At 30.4% G+C, this 18,447-nt stretch overlaps 1 protein-coding gene across 2 annotated transcripts in view; it reads right to left on the bottom strand.

Annotated features, from left to right (window-relative positions):
• inaE (inactivation no afterpotential E) overlaps positions 1-18,447 on the bottom strand; it is a 295,275-nt gene that overhangs the window by 115,793 nt on the left and 161,035 nt on the right. For both annotated transcript variants that reach the window (XM_085808531.1, XM_085808532.1), the window contains exons 3-4: positions 12,877-12,978; positions 3,675-3,852 (exon numbers count right to left, since the gene is read on the bottom strand). In XM_085808531.1, coding sequence (XP_085664657.1) covers positions 3,675-3,852; positions 12,877-12,978 — 280 coding nt within the window. The remainder of the gene's footprint in view (positions 1-3,674; positions 3,853-12,876; positions 12,979-18,447) is intronic.

Here is an 18,447-nt window from a genome sequence, read left to right as displayed (position 1 = left end):
TATCGGAAGCGGTTGTTGTATTTGTAAAGACTAAAGTAATTATTATAGGCTGAAAAGAACTTCAGTGGATATTCTTTGTCCCAGGTAATTTCTGCTTAAAGTTTATTTATTACAAATTTAATTACGCTAAAGGTTAGAAACTTTGGGAAATATTTTTGACTTTTAACGTGCAAACTCTAATTGTATATATACTCAAAAACAAGACACAATGCATATAGAAGGTATAGTAAAATTGATGGTTTTAACTTTACGGAAAAATAGAGCACTCAAAAAAAAAAAAAAAAAAAAAAAAAAAATTACTTATGTAGGAATTTATGGATACGAGTCACAAGAAATGAAACTTGATGGGAAACATTAATTATTTACTCGCAGCAACGTTAAAATGTGTTTCTTTAGAACAGTGTTCGCAATAATTACTCAAAATATCTTCCATCAACGGTAATAGTATGTGCCTGACAGAATCCATGGAATGATTTGTTTGTAGTATTACCGGAACAGAACAGAACGCCACAAAGCCAGCTCTCTATCCAGGCAGCCTTTCAGCCATTCTTATGTAGGACTTGAATAATTCATCTAAACAATGACAGAACTTCACAAGAATGTTTGGTTGACATTGAAAAACATTGTCAAAGACTTTCTTAGAATACGCGAGTACAGATGTACAGCGAAATTGTCCAGCAACTTTTGGAGAGCTTCAAAATGCTTGGTTGCAACATGAGCATCAAACTGTATTTTTTACATAGACATCTTGATAACTTCCCGAAAAATTTTAGTGTAGTCAGTGATGAGCAAGGTGGGCGATTCCACCAAGATTTGAAAGTGATGGAGGCACCGTGTTAAGGTAAATTGGATGTACATGTGATGGCAGAGTATTGTTGGAACATCAAGCGAGAATGTACACAGATTAAACACTCCAGAAAGAAACCTGAACGAAAATTTTTACCTTAATATGCATGTTCACCGTTTGGTAAGAAAACATTTTACTATTTGTATGAACAAAATTTAACTTGCAGTAACTACATGTAGCCTTTTTATGAATAAAACTATTAGTTGTGAACAATATATTTGATAAGGTTTCCCTTTATTTTCCTTTATGTGCATATTTTGTTTGACTTGAGACAAAGAGAGTGTATCCTGAATCTTAAAATGTTGACTTGATAAACAAAAGCTGTTTTTGGATTCAGAGGCCAAAAGTTAGTCAAAAAGAAGTAACAGATCTAAGACAACGAAATTGCTGTTCCCCAGTGTTATAATCATTGTTATAAAATTCAGTTGTGAACGATTATGCGAGTGAATAATTTACGTTTCCTTTCATGTCTTATTTATTGTTTGCACTTCAACTGTACACCCTTGCGCTCATGCATTTCTATATAAAAAATGTTTGTTGTAGTATACTGTACCATCTCTTAAAGTTTTGAACATCATTTTTGTTACATCCTGCGTATTTAAGAAGGGAATTATAAGAAAAAAATGAAACTTTCTTTTGATTTGTAACGTTTAATTAGCTTGAGAGCTATAATGCAATTTTTTTTCATTCTAACGTGAATACCTCCAAGGTTCGCAATAAATTAAGTTTGTTTATTAGCAAATTTGAATAATCATTATCTTCTTTATCCAGAAATCGATAAATTAAATTTTATAAGTTTGTGCTGCAACTGAGTTGTTTAATCCGAAGCAATGAGTTACAACGAACGGCCAGTGAGGTTTTAATATATATATGATAACTTTTATATGACTTGCAATGATAACTTTGCATGTCCTAAAGCTTTATAAAGATACAAAGCCAAGATGTGTGCAAACAAGAAAAGAATTTGACTTTATTTTACCCTCTTTCAAGCTGAATTGTTACCAATATGAACAAAATTAAGCATCAAAACTACATGCTGCTGAAATAAATTTGAAAATTAAAATTTTATTAAAGGTAGCTTAAATATAGCAGTTGACCACTAAACAAGCCGAACTTAAATTGTACCGCTATACCTTACATATGTTCTGCTTTCACCAGAAATTAATTTCGAGATCTTCAACAGATTTTGGAAAGCAACGGAAAAGAATTGCATGACTTAGAAATTCACATTTTGGGGAAGAAAGTTGGTTGTCTTATGATTGAAGAAAATATACCCAGATACTAGTTTATTTTATCGTTTATTGCCATAAATTATGTATATATATCTTATAGAAACCTTCCTTTTTTGATTTCTAGTGTTAAAATACGCATAATATCTGCACTGACTTTTTTTATCACGTAAGACAATATTAATTTGGAACAGACAGCCAAACAACTCATTTTGCAAACAGAGAACATAAACTTAGTTGTGCATAAATAAGATTTTTCTTCATCATGATTACAGTAATAATATTTCCTTTTTTCAAACATACTTTGGAAGAATGTAGTACAGCAATACCTCGCATTTTCCAAGTAATCTATTCATTTATTATCTCGAACTGTTTAAAATCGGACTAATCGAAATACTAAATCCATATAAAATAGTTATAGGTTCAAAAACAAATTTCCCCATTTTTTAATCAAGTAAATACAATTAATAATTTCATATGTTTTAAATGGAAATAATTTTAAAAATTGCATGTTTTTCATAATTAATTTTTATTCTCTAAAAGTTGCAATAGCAATGTCTGCACATTTCTCTTTCTTGGCCTCTTTCCCACATACTTCTTTGTAGCAATGAATTGCATTGTTTATCATTCAGCGAACTGTAATGTTATGTTTAATGTTGGGAACAATTTGCATAATACATGACAAGGTTTCAACAGTCCAATAATTATTTTTAAAACTGTTCAGCTGTAAATACCTGTATGGGCACTTAAACGCAATTGTCACTAAGTTGTTTTCCCCGTCTATCTAAGCTCTTTGTCTATCTTTAATCATAAATGCTGTAGGATCTAGTTCATCAGTGTTTAGTTTCACGCATTCAGTTACGTTGATGAAGTCATTAAAGGCAAAAAGCTGTTTAGTTTCTGTTATGTTATTAGTGACTTGAGCCAAATGATTTTTGAAAGCAATGAAATCATTTGTACAGTGTTGTGGTATGACGTGGTACTGCCTTCATATTGCTTGCGATTAGTTCATGCCAAAGTGCGTGTATATTTTTGATAATGCTTTTGATGTTGTAACTTTTCCAAAATTATGTGAACTTAGGAATATTCTCTTCTCTCGTAATAATTGCCGGATCTCAAGAACGAACAGTCCAAGCACAGGTACATACGTATACAACAGGGATTCCAGGAAAAAAAAAAGAAATACGAATCTTATCGTATTACTTTAAAACCACATAAAAATAAAAAGCGGAAAAAGAGGCTTGAATGTACAAAGGGGAACGACGATCATTTTATGTACTAAAAATAATTTTTGTGCTAATTTTTCAAAATTAATTTTTATTTTGCTCAATTAATATTTAGTTTGTTTTGAAATTCTTAATTTAGACTAATCGAAAGCAGGCTATACTAAGTATTGCTGTATTTGCTTCATTTAACTTACAGACAATGTGGAAATCAACTATTATTTGTAAAATTTCTAGTCAGCATCGGACTGTTAGTATTTGGTGAAGCAGAAGGTATAATACGCGGATTTTCGTTGGCTCGGTGGATTGGTGCTTCAGTATTTATTGTTCAAGGATCATCTGTGTAATACATGTATCTTTCATAGAAAATATCACCTGTGTCTCCAGTTCCTGTGGCTGCTTCCAGATCTTTTATAGTGAAACTTCACTCTTCCTTCCTTCAAGCTTCTCTGGTATCTTTTCATTTTGACCCACGATCTACCAGCAGCATCAAAAGTGCACCAAGTCGTTACCAAAACGCTCAGTAGAACACACCAGTTGCAAATAACAATACCTGAACATTAAAAGAGTTCATACTGTTTAATGGTAATGCATCGTTTACTAAAGTGCAAGTATTAGTCTCTTATAAACAAATTTATACTCCTCTAATGAACACTGACATCGCTTCACAAGAAAGGAATATTTAGCTAATAAGTATTGGAAGTGGTGATGAAATCAGCATTCGAATTATTATTGTTATTATTATTATTCAGATTATATAGGGCAAATTAAGGCTATCTACCTAAGAAGGAAAGTCTTCGAGAAAGTTTTTTGAACTAAAACCGCTTCGCGTTTGCGTTACGCCTGGAGAAAACCACGTTACGTACAGTCAGCCAGTTCGCAAGAATTTAAACTAGAGTCCAATTAATAGTGTTCAATGGTTTTACTGCTCGTCCACTCGTACGTACATATCAATATCTGGATTTATTTTGTTGTGCTAGATAGATATCTAGGTATCTTTCTGATCAGGGCTTAACTTCTAAAAGTAGAAGTGCCGGAGCCCTATGAAAGACTGTCAGGAAAGAGTAACAAGAGTAATAAACAAATAAAATGACTATTAAAATCATTAATAATTAAAAAATTAAATAGTTAATGAGTATCAAATTAGTTAATAATTATTGAATTCGTATTAAAAATCAATATTTATTAATTATTATTTAGTTTATAATTATTTAATTAATGCATACTTAATTTATTATTATTTATTAAAATAATAAAATATTAAAATAATTAAACTATTAAAATTAAATTAAATGTAAAAAGATAAATAAAAATTTAATAAGCGATTTTTTTATATAATTTTATTGCTAAAAGTAGAATTTTCTAGATCAAATTTCTACTGAAATAATTGTTCAGTTACATAAAAAAAGTGCCGGGCCTTCTGATTTAGGGCTTCGGTGCGTTCCGACTATAATTACAATATGTGCCAAAAACTAAGAAGTAAGCTCCGGCGCAATTTAAGTTCTGTTTCTGATACATATATTCTTTCAAAGTGCTGTTACTATCACAAATATATACACGAGTGCAATACTTACTTTAAATATGCATTTATTCAAAACCTTTTAGCTTTTTCTGCCTTTTAGCTTCTACGGCATTTATTCCAAGAATTGAAATACTTCATTGAATACTAATGAAACAATTCATTAATATGTACTATTTTTTCGCTTAGCCAAACAAGTAGACAATATTATTTTTTTCTAAAATAACATTTAAATTTCATTTATTAATATTATTTTTTCATTTTACTATTGTACGACTGACATTTACACTCAAGTAATTTCTATACATATAAATGACTATTGGGTGCATATAATAAAAACTGATTTTACCACTCAGGAAATTGATCGGTGGCACAAAAAGCTATTCTGTCTTGTAAAGCGATACAAAGCCAAACTCATTATGAATTTGACGTGTTCAGTTATGCCTTTCTTTCGGTTCGTAAGTGAAATTTTCCGTCTCATATGAATCTTTCTCAAACTTTGAATAACAAGCAGTGATTGAGTGAGAAATGAAATAGTTATAGGTTATTGATGTATATTGTTTTGAGCTACCGATTTCGTCGCAGTCTCTTTAAATAATCACTCCGCATGAGCAGGAAGAAACTGACAATTTATTATAAAAATTACAACACACAGACAAAAAATTGTAAATAAGTGAAGAAGAACGCAAATATTAAGCAATTACTTTTTTACGCAAGCGAAATGCCAGAAATTTCCAAAATCATTCACAGAGTAAACTCTAAAACGCAAATTAGCTATCTCTCATAGCTGACTAACAACTAATTCGTCATAGCCCTAGGAGCCGTATTTAAATAGTATAGAACAAGCACAGATATGAATGCATTTATTAAGGCTTGGAAAATATCGGTCGTCGGGCTTCAAAAGTGTGCTTTTCCGAATCTTCCAGAAGTCGCGAGATGCAGCGAACTTGACGACAAAAATTGTCACCAAGGCAATTCGGTCGCGTATTTGCCCAAATATTACGTTCTACTTGAACTATTTATACAATTTAAACGTTGTTGGATTGAGAATCGAAAAAAAATGCAATCCACATAAGAAATAAACACTTATATACGAAACATGTGACTATAATTTGAAGTACAAACGAAATAAACCTTAAAGGTATTATCCTAAATGCAACATAAAAAAAAATCTATAAAAAAATTATATATATTTTAATGATATCAAGTGAATTTATATACTGGCAGAAATTTACAACTCTGTAAATGATAGAACGTATATAAGAAGTGTATTAAAATATTGTTGAAAATACAATTTTAGAATGGATATCTTTGATAACCTTATATGTTCCTTATAAATAAAATTTGCTTCTCTAACCTTAAATTATTTATATTTAAATTCAAAGCCTTTGCGTTAACATATGAAGATTTTGATGAACTATTTTTCGAAACTTTATTTAAAAAACTGAGTAATTGTTTCGAGTTTTGACAAGCACATTTTTATTAATTTTCCATTCATTTTATGGAGAATTATTCATTCAGAATTCATGTCTTGTCCTTTAATGTTACTTTCGGCTTTTGAAATCTCAGTCATGTCCTGATGAGCCCAGTTCAGAGATATCCGCTGAAATTACTGTTTGAGATGTTTGTTTATCAAGATAAATCTTGAGGTTTCCTAGCAACGCAGAGGGAATTTTCCTATTACAGATCGCAAATATTTTGGATGTCATAAAATAGTAATTGCTAGTTCTTCAGTGTAAGAGAAAAAAAGCTTTCGTAAGTTATCGAAGTTTAATGATGCATCTCAAAGATCATTTTTGTCCCTTCTACACCCTTATTTTCGTCATATATCGAAACGTTATTCTCTCCTAATATGTTTTGAGTCAAGTGGTGCATTCTAATTTATATGTCAAATTGAAATATTTCATTTTAGTACATCATCATTTTAGCTCATCACATTGAGCTACAGATCAGTTTAAGAATTATTATATTTTACAAAAAAATAAAACTGTTTATTAATATGAAGATAATTTAAACACTGTACACAAAATATGTTTCTACTTGTTTCGCTGCACTTATGTCAGACCTGCATTTAACAATTTCAGTTGTTTAGGCTGGATGATTTCCATTATGTCGCAGTCGATCTTTGTTTTTAGATTTTTGTTGCATTTTGAATCTACTAGTTTGAGGAAGAAAAAATCCTTCCTATCCCTAAACTTTGAAATCTCCTCCTCAGAGAAAATTCTGTATATTTTTCTTTGAAGATAGTCAGCGTTTACCAAGCAAGAAAAAGCCCTTTCTTACGCATCAAGTTCAGCAAAATGCATTGCTATGATGATAAAATTCCCCAATGCTTTCTTTTGAGGTAACAGAATTTTGGAGAAAAAACAAAGAGTGCAATTAATGATTTTTGTTTTTAAATGTTCTAATATTTATTAACCTAGTTTCAAAAAGGTATCTATGTAAATTTTTATTTAAATCACTCATTCATTCATTTAATTTTTTATAGTATACAACAATTTTTGGAAAATTGTGTCATTAATGAAAAAAACATCTTATCTTATTGGCTGAGGTCCAACAATGGCCCTGTGAATTATAAGATATAATTGATTAGTGTCAGTTTATAAGGTATTTCTCCCACTTCACTAGCGTGCCTTCGTGGTGTAACGGTAGCACGCTGGGCCGGTATTCCAGAAGTAAGTGATTCGATTCCCGGCGAAGGCGGTTGCTCATTTTTCAACATGCCTGCTTCCAAAAATATGTCTAATGACTCTACAAGTGGCGCCGGACTAAACGGGTTGTGGAGGATGATTCTCCGCAACCAGGATTTGGCGACTAGGTCCCCTAAAACCCTAGTTGCCCTTTAAAAAGGGGAGTATATAAGGTATTTCTCCCACTTCCCTAGCGTGCCTTCGTGGTGTAACGGTAGCACGCTGGGCCGGTATTCCAGAGGTCGGTGGTTCGATTCCCGGCTAAGGCGGTTGCATGTTTTTCATCATTTCTGCTTCCAATTAACCTAATGACTCTACAAGTTTACTTGGTGTTTGGTGTTTCACAAATATGTTGTTTTTCCCCCTGTGTGTAGTGTGGATGTGAGCTCATTTTATTAGAAATTTCTCCACGAAGGTATGCTTCCTATGGGCAATGCATCTACACGATTTACTACGATCAGTTAACCAACCAACTTATCTCTCAGCATACGTTAGGTGAATTTTAGTTTTTTGTGATTTATTTCTCTGAAAATTATTAACTACAAAAAGTGGTAAATATAATATTCCTTTTGCTCATTTTTATTAACTCAATATATAATACAAACAATCTTTCTGGGAAATGTCATATTTTTCAGTATTGTCTTATCAATTTACCTTATTGTTTTATTCTCAGTATATTGTTGTTACGAAGATCGGTATATTTAATAGAAAATTGTTCTTACCTTATATGATTAAGAAGCCGCAGTTATGTATCTGCCTCAGAATATGCAGGCAAAGAGCTTTTTCAAACGTCTATGTTGTTTGATTTAAGTTAGGAATCTAAAAATTTTGGAATGTTACTTTTATGAAGAACCTTTGATAATTCCTCCCCAAACGAAAACTGTATAACATCATTTCTATATTAAAACAAATCTTTATCTTTGTCTAATCTGATAAATTGTGGTAAGGCTTTTTAAATGATTTTATTTAGTTTTATTTATTTATTTTGTTTATTTGAGTCAAATTTTGAAAACATTTTAATCCCCTTCCACCGACTCGATTCTTCCGGAGTGTGTGTGATTATGGCAAAGCCTTGAGGGCTATCTGCCTAAGGGGAGGGATGACTTCATGGAGGACTTTCTAAGAGAAATTGGCTCGTATACACGTTACACATGGGGAAAACCACGAAAACGCCCATGCAGCCAGCCCGTTTGCTGATTTCGAACCTTGGATCGAACTACCAGTGTTCAGCGACACTACCGCTCTGCCGCTGATAGGCCGATTCTTCTGGAATATTCACGTATACGTACATAAGATGTCAATACAATATTTCATGAGGAATTTTTCAATGTTTAAAAATTGGCTTATTTATATATTTAGATTTGCATAATTCCTGCAAATATTTGTGTAATGGTCAAACTAATTAGTATTGTTTCAAACCTTACTCTGTAGTTAGATTTAAAAAAAATATTTAAAAAGAAAAATTTCCAGAATACGGATTTATTCTTTTATTGTTAGCAACCTCGCAATTCCAAAAGATAATGAGGTTATTTTTATAATTAAATAGTAATTTAAATGTTGAATGTTAAAATATGACATGGGATAAATAGAAAGACTTTGAATGTATACATATATCTATATCTGCTATATTGATAAAAGGAATAATTTTCCTGCATTCTGTTTTTTTAATTGTTTATTTCCCCCATTTAATAAGCTAAAGTGAACAAAATAAAAGGCATATTTCCTTGCGTATTCACACTCCGTAGCTTTTAGGCACCAGATTCTAAAAAGTTTAAAAATATTCGCCTAACTATTCTCCTCATCAGGACGTTCAAAGAACGAACTATCTTTTAAATGGATTCGTCAAGATAGTGATTGTTTTCATTTTACTAACAAAGACAAACCTTCGTAAACTTCTAGCGAAGGTCACGCCGAACCTTTAACTTTTTAACTTTATGATACAAGAATCGACCAATCACAGCGAAGCAAACACAATTTGACATTCAGTCTATGATTTCGCTGAGTCAGCTGTACATTTATCTTCTCTAATTATTTATGAATGATTTGAGGCCTAAGGAGTAGCACATAGAACAATAAGAATGGGCTAATTCAAGTTACAGGAAAGTAGAAATGAAGATATATTATTAGATACTGCAATGTTAATATTACGATAGATTCTTATTGCAATGTAGGTTTCTTTTAAAGGAAAGATATTGTGATAGTTATCTGATACCCATGACTACGTTTCATTTGTTAACTTCTTACTGTAACCGCGTCCTTCATAAATTAAATTATTCGCATAATTTTCTCCTCTCAATTTTCGGACGATAAAAGCAGTATAAAAAAGGAGAAAAATAGGCAGGTAAAAACGGTATATAAAACTAATTTTGTTTTTGTAAAATGCACTAAGAGGTATAAAATAATTTTTTGCTGTTGTAATGTTCGTGTTCGTACACGGCAAAAAATTTTATTTTATAATTTTAAGCTTTTTACATATTTTATTTTTTGTTACAAATCAATAATAATAATACTGAATTAAAATACATTATTCTTAATAGTTAAGGCTTGAAAATTACATATGGGAAAAAGTAGGAAACAATCAGTAACAGTGGTGGCTTAATTCAGAACTCTCTTGACAACTCCATTAGTTACTAAATCAGGAATGTCATCCCCCTCCCCAAAAAAATGCATGCAATTTTTTTCGTTTGCCATTATTAGTCTGCGAAAACAAATCGACGAAAATACCGCGAACATCGGTCAAGAGGGCAGATTTCTTCTTGCGCTCGGTTTACTTAAATGAAAGCGGATATGTTATGTTAAAAAAAAAAAAAAAAAAAAAAATTTAACTTCAATACGAAGCGTTAGTTAACTGTATTTCTTCGAAGATGTAAAATACATGTTCGAGACTAAAAAAGATGGAAAAAATTATTTAAACTTTAAAAAAAAAATTAGATATATTGCTCACAAAATAATGGACGATTCTCCAGTTTCAAGTTTACCTCTTAGTCATTTCCATTTTCCGTTTTTGAAACAATAGCTAATGCAGCTTCTTCAAGAAATAAGTTCATTGTTGCTCTGCATCTGAAAGATTTTTTACATATCTCTGGATCTTTATTCATTCCTTTTCGAAAACAATAAATAAAAATCCAAGTACGTAAAGATATCAAACAGTCTTGTTCTTATAGATGTCTGATTGAAAGCAACTCCTGCTTTGCTAAAACTTTCTTTCCCTTAGGCTCTAATGTTCGAATATGAAACACAGATATCGCTAATTTTTAAAAAGGTCCAACGGTAACCAGATATTACTAATAAGTAAATGTTCGATAGCAATAAATTCTGAATTCATATATAGTTTCGTGAAACGAGAATTATTATTATTCGTATCAATTATTATTATTATATCAATTATATTATTAAAATTATTAATATCAATGATTTACAGGGAATTCTGTTGCTAAAAAAACTGCACTTTTATGAGCTTAATAAAATGTACCAGATGATCGTAGGTTATTTTAAGCATTGCATATAGAATGGAATTTGTATCGAGATTTCAACATTCATGTGAAAAATCGAGTTCATAAGGGGAAGTAATAAATTAATACTTTTGACGAACTTTAAAAGAAAAGAATCAATTTAAATATAAAAGGAAAAGCATACTTATAAAACAAGTTAAACATATTAAATTAAAAAAAATATGAACTCGGGCAAATTATAAAACATTTACGAGAAAACATTGTAGAGACATTAGGATTTTTTGGAAGCAAGAGAGATTAAAAAATTAACAACGCCTTCGCCGGGAATCGAACCACGGACCTCTGGAATACCGGCTTCTGGAACCACTACACCACGAGAGCACGCTAGGAAAGCGGAAGATATACCTTATAACATAAAGAAATCATTTTTGAAATAATTGAAAATTCTAGGTTTATAATGTTTAACACCCACATTTCTTTGTCATTAATCGATGAAGCGGTGAAAATAATAGGAAACGGTTGTGGATCGAGAAATGCATGTTATAAAGAAAGCAAAAATACTGTAGACTTATGTCATAATGGAAGAAAGAGTGTACTTTTCCCGCAAATAATAATGCCAGAAGCTTTAAATTTTATAATTTAAGAGCATACTTTCGGAAGATGTAAATTTAAATAGTGTTCCGAACTTTCAAGACCTGTGCCGTTTATTTGAAAATTTATCATCTCTCATGTTTCTTTTCTTATAGCCGACATGTAATCACCATTTGAATAAATGTAACCTCGACACAAAAATAATACGCAACAAGTTTGCTCTTATACAGCTGAAATCAAAGGCTACGAGAAAAGTTGGTACGAACTAACATTGCTTCCCGTAATCCTGAATCATTTCTGTTGTTCCAAATAAGTTTCAATAAATGTTGCACAAATTATACTTCTACCCACGTTAGTGAGTAAATCTACAACAAGGAATAAATGAATACACAGTTTTTCCAGTTTGTTTTAACCACAGCATTAAACTGTATAACCACGGCTTAGTGAAAGATTAATGAGTCTAGCACCAAACATTCTGCTAAATATGCTCAGGATGCTGCTCATTAAAGTATTAGAATTGTTCAAATTATAACAAAGACCTCAACAGCTATCTGCTTAAGGGGAATTCTTTCTTGGAGGTCTTTTTATGGGAAATTGACTCGCATTCACGTTACACATGAGAAAAACAAGACCTGCCCGTTTGCAATCAAAACGAGTTAGAGATATCTGTTAAAAATAATAAGAATAATGAAACACATCTATTACCTCAAGATTTACATACATTTTACAATTTCAGTTCAGATATGAATTACAATTTGAGTTTTTTTGTGAAAACTATGATAAGCGCAGAAGCAAGACTTATATCTGTCTTTGATATCATAATGGTTAGAACAATAAATTTCTTCCTTGATTTCATTTTAATTTATCAAAGATTGACCAGGAATTAAAGAATTTTGAAAATCTTTTAAACGCTTTTTCACTTAATATTTCGCTTTTATTTGCAAATGAAATAACTAAACATCTCTAAAAGAGCAAAAATTCTACAACACTATTTTCCTATTGCTTAAAGTTCGGCAGCGGGCTTTAAGAGACAGTCTGAAATGGATTTTTCAACGGAATAAAGTACAAGATATAATGAGCCTTTACGTTTGAAATTGACTGAAAGAAAATTTCGTAGTTTTTCATAAGCTGGAATACTTTTTTTCCTTTTCTGTCTGAAAGATATGATAGTCAATATAAAAATGAAAAGTAGGTAAGTTTATTTATTACAGAGAACTGACAGTTTAATTCTAATGCTGAGAAAATAGAATAATTGTTTAGTCAGGAAAACTACATATTTATTAAATCAAACTAAACAGAAAGAAGCTAATAAATGAACAATATACCTAAAACGGCTCTTTTCGCCAATCCAACTGGACAGGTAGTATAATGTTTTCCCAACCAAACCACGCCAACAATCAGCCACGCCACTTCCACCAAAAGAATCCCTAAAAATAAAGAACAGATATAAGTGATAACAGTTGAGGTTCATTTATTATTTTGAATCAATAAATTTGACATGAAAGATATGAGGTTCATATTTTTAGGAGTCGTTACAGAACGATCTGTATTGTTAAATAGAATGGTACAGGAGTTACAATACTTGAAGGAGTATTAATCAGAATATATAGTGAATCCTCTAGATCAGGGTTTCTAGTGTAGGGACTCTATAATATTTACAAAATTTTGTGGGACCCCCATAAGCATTGAACAATTCTGACACATGCGTGAGTGAAACTGTCAGTTTCTTCACTTGTACTATAATATACTGTTACGGATTTGGTATTTAATATTTACGTTACGTACTGTTACGGATTTGATATGGTATTTAAATAGCTAATATTAGTAGAATTATAAATAAAATTGTTTTATTCCCCGTGCAGTACAGCGCGTGACGAATATTAAAAGAAAGCTAAGCCGGAAAATTAAAAATACAATAGCTCGTGCATGTAACATTTAATAAATAACTATCTCCTTTTTGATTTCGAGAAATTGCTAGAACAATCTCGCGCGTGATTTAAAAAGCTTATAAAAAGGAGGAAAACCTCTCAATTCAGTTAGTTGTTGTTTTAAGAGTTTGTTTAGAAAACTGCTCTTGTTGTCTGTAGCTAATTCGCGGATAGCTTTCTCTAGCTGTTTTGAATTAAATTCTGTTGAACGTTTGAGTAGTTAAGAGATAACTACTGTGAGATATTGTAATACTGTACGAATATCTAAGGAAATTTAAGCATTGTGTTTTTATTTGCTGTGATAATAATAAATTTTGTTCATTTTTCATCGGACTTGTGCATTCAATTCATAACGAACCCGTACGCACGCAACAATACTATTGCAGTTTTAGGTCATTAACTTCAATTTTTAAAGTAAAATGAATGTTTCTATTATAAAAAAAAAAGCGGCGAAATTTTTTTGTCTGTATTGTCATATCTTTATCTATTTTCAGATACATTATGCAAAAATATTTGGTAACTAGAAAATTATTATAATAATTTAAAGAAATATCAAAATTGCTAAAATTTTTGGGCGACCCCTTACTGCAGGTCCCACGACTCCAACTGGAATCGCAACCCACAGTTTAAGAAACTCTACTCTAGATGATTATTTAAGTTTTCAGAAATACTGGTCACTTTCAGAGAGGGACGTCTTAGGGAAAAGAGGTTGCCACAGAAGAGTTCACTGTATATATTAGGCGTTTAGCAGTAAAATTTTATGACATTAAGCAATAATTTTTCTTTCATGGACATGATATATTTATCTATCACAAACAACCTTAATCGAAATTTTATTATAAACACTTCTGTTTTCGTTGAATATTTCTTAAACCTTGAAAATATAAATGCGTAAACTCCCTCCCTAAATCTGACTACCAGATTATTAAATGCTATGCTTTCGTTCTAAACGGTGAAGAGTCTAACTCAGCGGTTCTCAACCTTTTGACTGACGCGTACCATCTAAACAAAAATTGAAAAAATTGAGTACCACCACTTCAATGATTATTTCTCAATTTCTGAATAGAAATATTAAAAAAATATATATTTTGCCATTTGCACCACCTACTGGCTATTTGTATTAAATATGCACGTATAAAAATATTAGATTAAAAATTCGCTACCCTTTTAATTATCAGAATTTAAGTTATAATACTTTAATTCTAAACTTTAGTGTGAAATTTGGGTCTGTTAAAGAAAGATCAGTTTCTTAATGTCTGGTTTTTTTTTCACTTAACTTTAAACATAAATTAGAATCCACTTTTAATTTTGTTCTAAAATCCTTGTTCACACATATAGGTTGCGCAAAAAGGCAATAAAAATTTGATAGTTTTGATTGAAATGCCTTTAATTTCTTCTTCTTCTTCTTTTTGGTTTTTTTTTTTTTTTTTTTTTTCCCAGCCAAATGGTACCAAGTGTGTTATTTAGTTCGATTACAGGAAATTTCTATCAGTTGTTCTTTTTTTCAGGAGATGTTTTGAATTTAATTATTAAAAATGTTTGTTCCTTTGCGTACCACCTATGTTTTTCTTGCGTACCCCGGTTGACAATTGCTGGTCTAACTGATACAAAAATAATTATATTGGAGTAAACTGCTTTTCCAAGCTTTTTAGGAATAGTATATGGCATCAACCTTTTACGTCTACTTTTTTTATGCATATATATAAAAATAAAAACAAATCAGAAATAGTAAAAAAAAAGTCTAATAAAGATGTTGAGAAATATTAGTTTAGTGTACTTTTAATTAAAAGGCAATTAGCATCAAACAGTAAGTTAGTTCAGTTTTTCACTCCTTTTTATGCGGAAAGTAAGAATACCAAAAGCAGTTTTTTTTAATCGAATAATGTAACTAATTAGTGGCAATGTTTATTAGTTAAACAGTTATTTTTTCTTCTTTCTTTTGATGCTTATCATTTAATTAAAAATATTCGCTAAAATAAACGCTGCGAGAGATTACTAGTTAATCAGCTGTTTCAGATCAATTTTTTAATTAATTTTAGTTCAGTATTACGGCTCCATCTGGTGATGACAAACAGAAATAAAAGTAGAAACAGTTTTATTTTAAATAATTCCTTTGTGCTCGCCGCATCGTTCCTAAATGTTAGCTAAAAAAGGCGTAAACCCAAAGGCAATTCATAATTACTTATTCTTTTTTTTTCCTGATTGCATGTGAGTTTAAATAATTCTTTAGCCTTTCTTTCTGTTCTAATACATAAAATTTTTCTCTCGTAATGTAAGAAAGAAAACCTCAATAAAACCTGCATTTTTAGCCTAATTAAAAAGGCAAAAATTTGATCTGAGCTTGACAATAAGAAAGAAAATTTGTATATGTAATTATAAGAAAAAAAAGGTAAGTCTGTAATTTAAAAAGTATCGAATGTTACTGGAAAAGGTGAAGCACTAGCAGATTCCTCGAAAATTAAAATAAAATAAATTAGTTTTTACGTTTTCTTTTTTTCTTTCTTCTTTTTAACGAAAGAGAAAAAGTAAATAAACAAATAAAATATGTTTAAATGATATCTATGACTATGAGATTTAATTTATTCATAACTTTATTGTAACATAGACATTTATTGTATAATTAGGCAGCAGGAATGAAGCGAAAAGCTCAGACAAAATGTAAATAATGTGCAAAGATTTACACGCTTGCTAAATTTTAGATATATTATATCAAAATTATATAAGAATGAATTAACAAGATTAAAATATGAACCATATATTAATAGATTATAGAATAATTGTATAAAAACAGGTTGATCCCATTTTACAATATATTTAGAATGCTGCAGAACCTTCACATAAAAAGCTATTGGGAGTATTGGCAAGTAAAAGTAATGCAGGATGATTATTAGCATTAATGCTTTGTAAATAATAATAATAATAGAAAGACAGTTAGCATTAATAAATGAGAACGGCCCACTGACATTACTTTTTACAATATTACTTTATTTTTGTAGTTAGCATTTCCGATAACACAATAGATAAATTATTTCTTGAAAATCTATGCATACGTAATCTGAATTTAATGTTATCTAAATTATCTTAATTTTAAAAACTTAGGAGATTTATGTAACTATATCATGTTTTTTACTTAATTTAATCTAAATGTTACTGTGATCAAGGATACTTTCTGATTTAATTACCTGTATTTAAGACACAATAACACGCCGAACAAATACTAATTCAGAAGTCAAACAACAAAAATTACCTGTATTATGAAAGGTATTTATAAGGTAATGTTTATATAAAACAAATTGTTTATATTTTAAACTGCTTTCCCTCAAGCAGTTACACTCGTACTATTAACAATTTAAATGCAATGATAGAAATTATTAATGATAATTGAAATTATATGTTTAAATTTATGTAACTATAACTTGATAATTGATACATACACGAAATTTTAAGAAAATGATATGTATATATATATATATATATCACCTTATGTCCGTCGGTTTATTTTGGCATTTCAGTCGCACAGTTAGCCAAAGCGGTTAAGTCTATTCATTGATATTTTCTGATTTTTGCAAATTTCAATGTACTAAATAATAGTCTCCTTGGTTATTAAAGGATTTACTTGTTGCTTCGTTTTTCTAAATAAGACAGTCCTTTTTCTTATAAATTCTGAATATGTTGCATAATAATTTCAGAAGCCGTTGTGAATGAATCCACTTTTTATCAATACTTCTTTTTACATAAACAAAAGTAAAGACTAAATTATTATTATTCTCCGATACTTGCTGGCAACACGCAAACGCAACATAACTGTTACTTCTGCTATTTAGAACTGCTATTTAGAAAATATTGAATTGAAGTGTTTGCAAAATTTATGTGATATTTAAAATAAATAAATAAATAAATGATTCTTTTCTAAAAATTCTGACTTCTTAAAATTATAAAAATAGATTTATTGTAAGGGTATAAGAAATAAAAATGTCATAGAAAACAGAGCAGTGAAAGTGATAAGTCATTTTATCCAAAATCAAGAAGATTTAATGGTTGTGATATATGGTCAGGTAACGAAAATATAGATAATTATGCAAATGACCGAGAAGTTGAAAGGAAAGGTAGCAGGAATCTTGGTAAATTGTATAAAAATACTGAAACACTAGAAAGAATACAAGGTAAAATATTTAAAAATAGAAATAAGAGATTAATTTCTGCAAAGAAATTTGATGATAAATTTGTGATTGTTTACGACATTGTAAATGCAATATAACCTTTTCTCAAAGAAAGAAGGTGATGAAAAATTTGTACAAGCTTAATGACCATCATAAACAAAGTATTGTTTTAAGAGGGTTGATTATGAGTATGCGCTATCAAAAAACGACTACTGAAAAATAACATCAAGGGAATAAGATCTCAAACTGTTGAATATTTTATTAGATTATTTATTTATTATATTGATTTCCCTGTAATAAAACATATAATTTTACAAGGTATTTTCTCTCTCCTTTTTTCTTGGTGTAAAGATAGTGCACTCGGCACGTATTCCAGAGGTCCAGGTTCGAGTCCCGGTTAGGACACTGCTCATATTTCGTGTTTCTTATGTCAAAAAAAAAAAAAAAAAAAAAAAAAAAAAAGTCCTAATAATTCTACAGTGGTGTCTGAACTAAAAGATGGTGGATGATTATTCTTCACCACCAGAATTTGACGATCCGCTAATGTCCAGTCGCTTTTTAAAAGGGGGGTATATAAGGTATTTTCTCTCTAATTTCTGCATGCCTTCGCATTTAATTGTAGCACACTCGGCGCGTATTCGAGTGGTCCAGGTTCGAGTCTCGGCGAGGGCATTGCACATTTTCCGTGTTTCCTGCTTAAAAAAATAATAAAAAACCAAATGACTCTACAAGTTCATTTCTTGCTATTTCGAGTCATTATACAAGAGTTCATAAACTCAGACGCTGATACTTGGCTTCAGACCTTTCT

This window comes from Stegodyphus dumicola, chromosome X1 (assembly GCF_044657685.1).
Source record: "Stegodyphus dumicola isolate Sdum_Otavi_A_Nest chromosome X1, ASM4465768v1".
In the NCBI taxonomy this organism is placed as follows: Eukaryota; Metazoa; Arthropoda; class Arachnida; order Araneae; family Eresidae; genus Stegodyphus; species Stegodyphus dumicola.
This window is presented reverse-complemented; position numbering and strand designations above follow the sequence as displayed.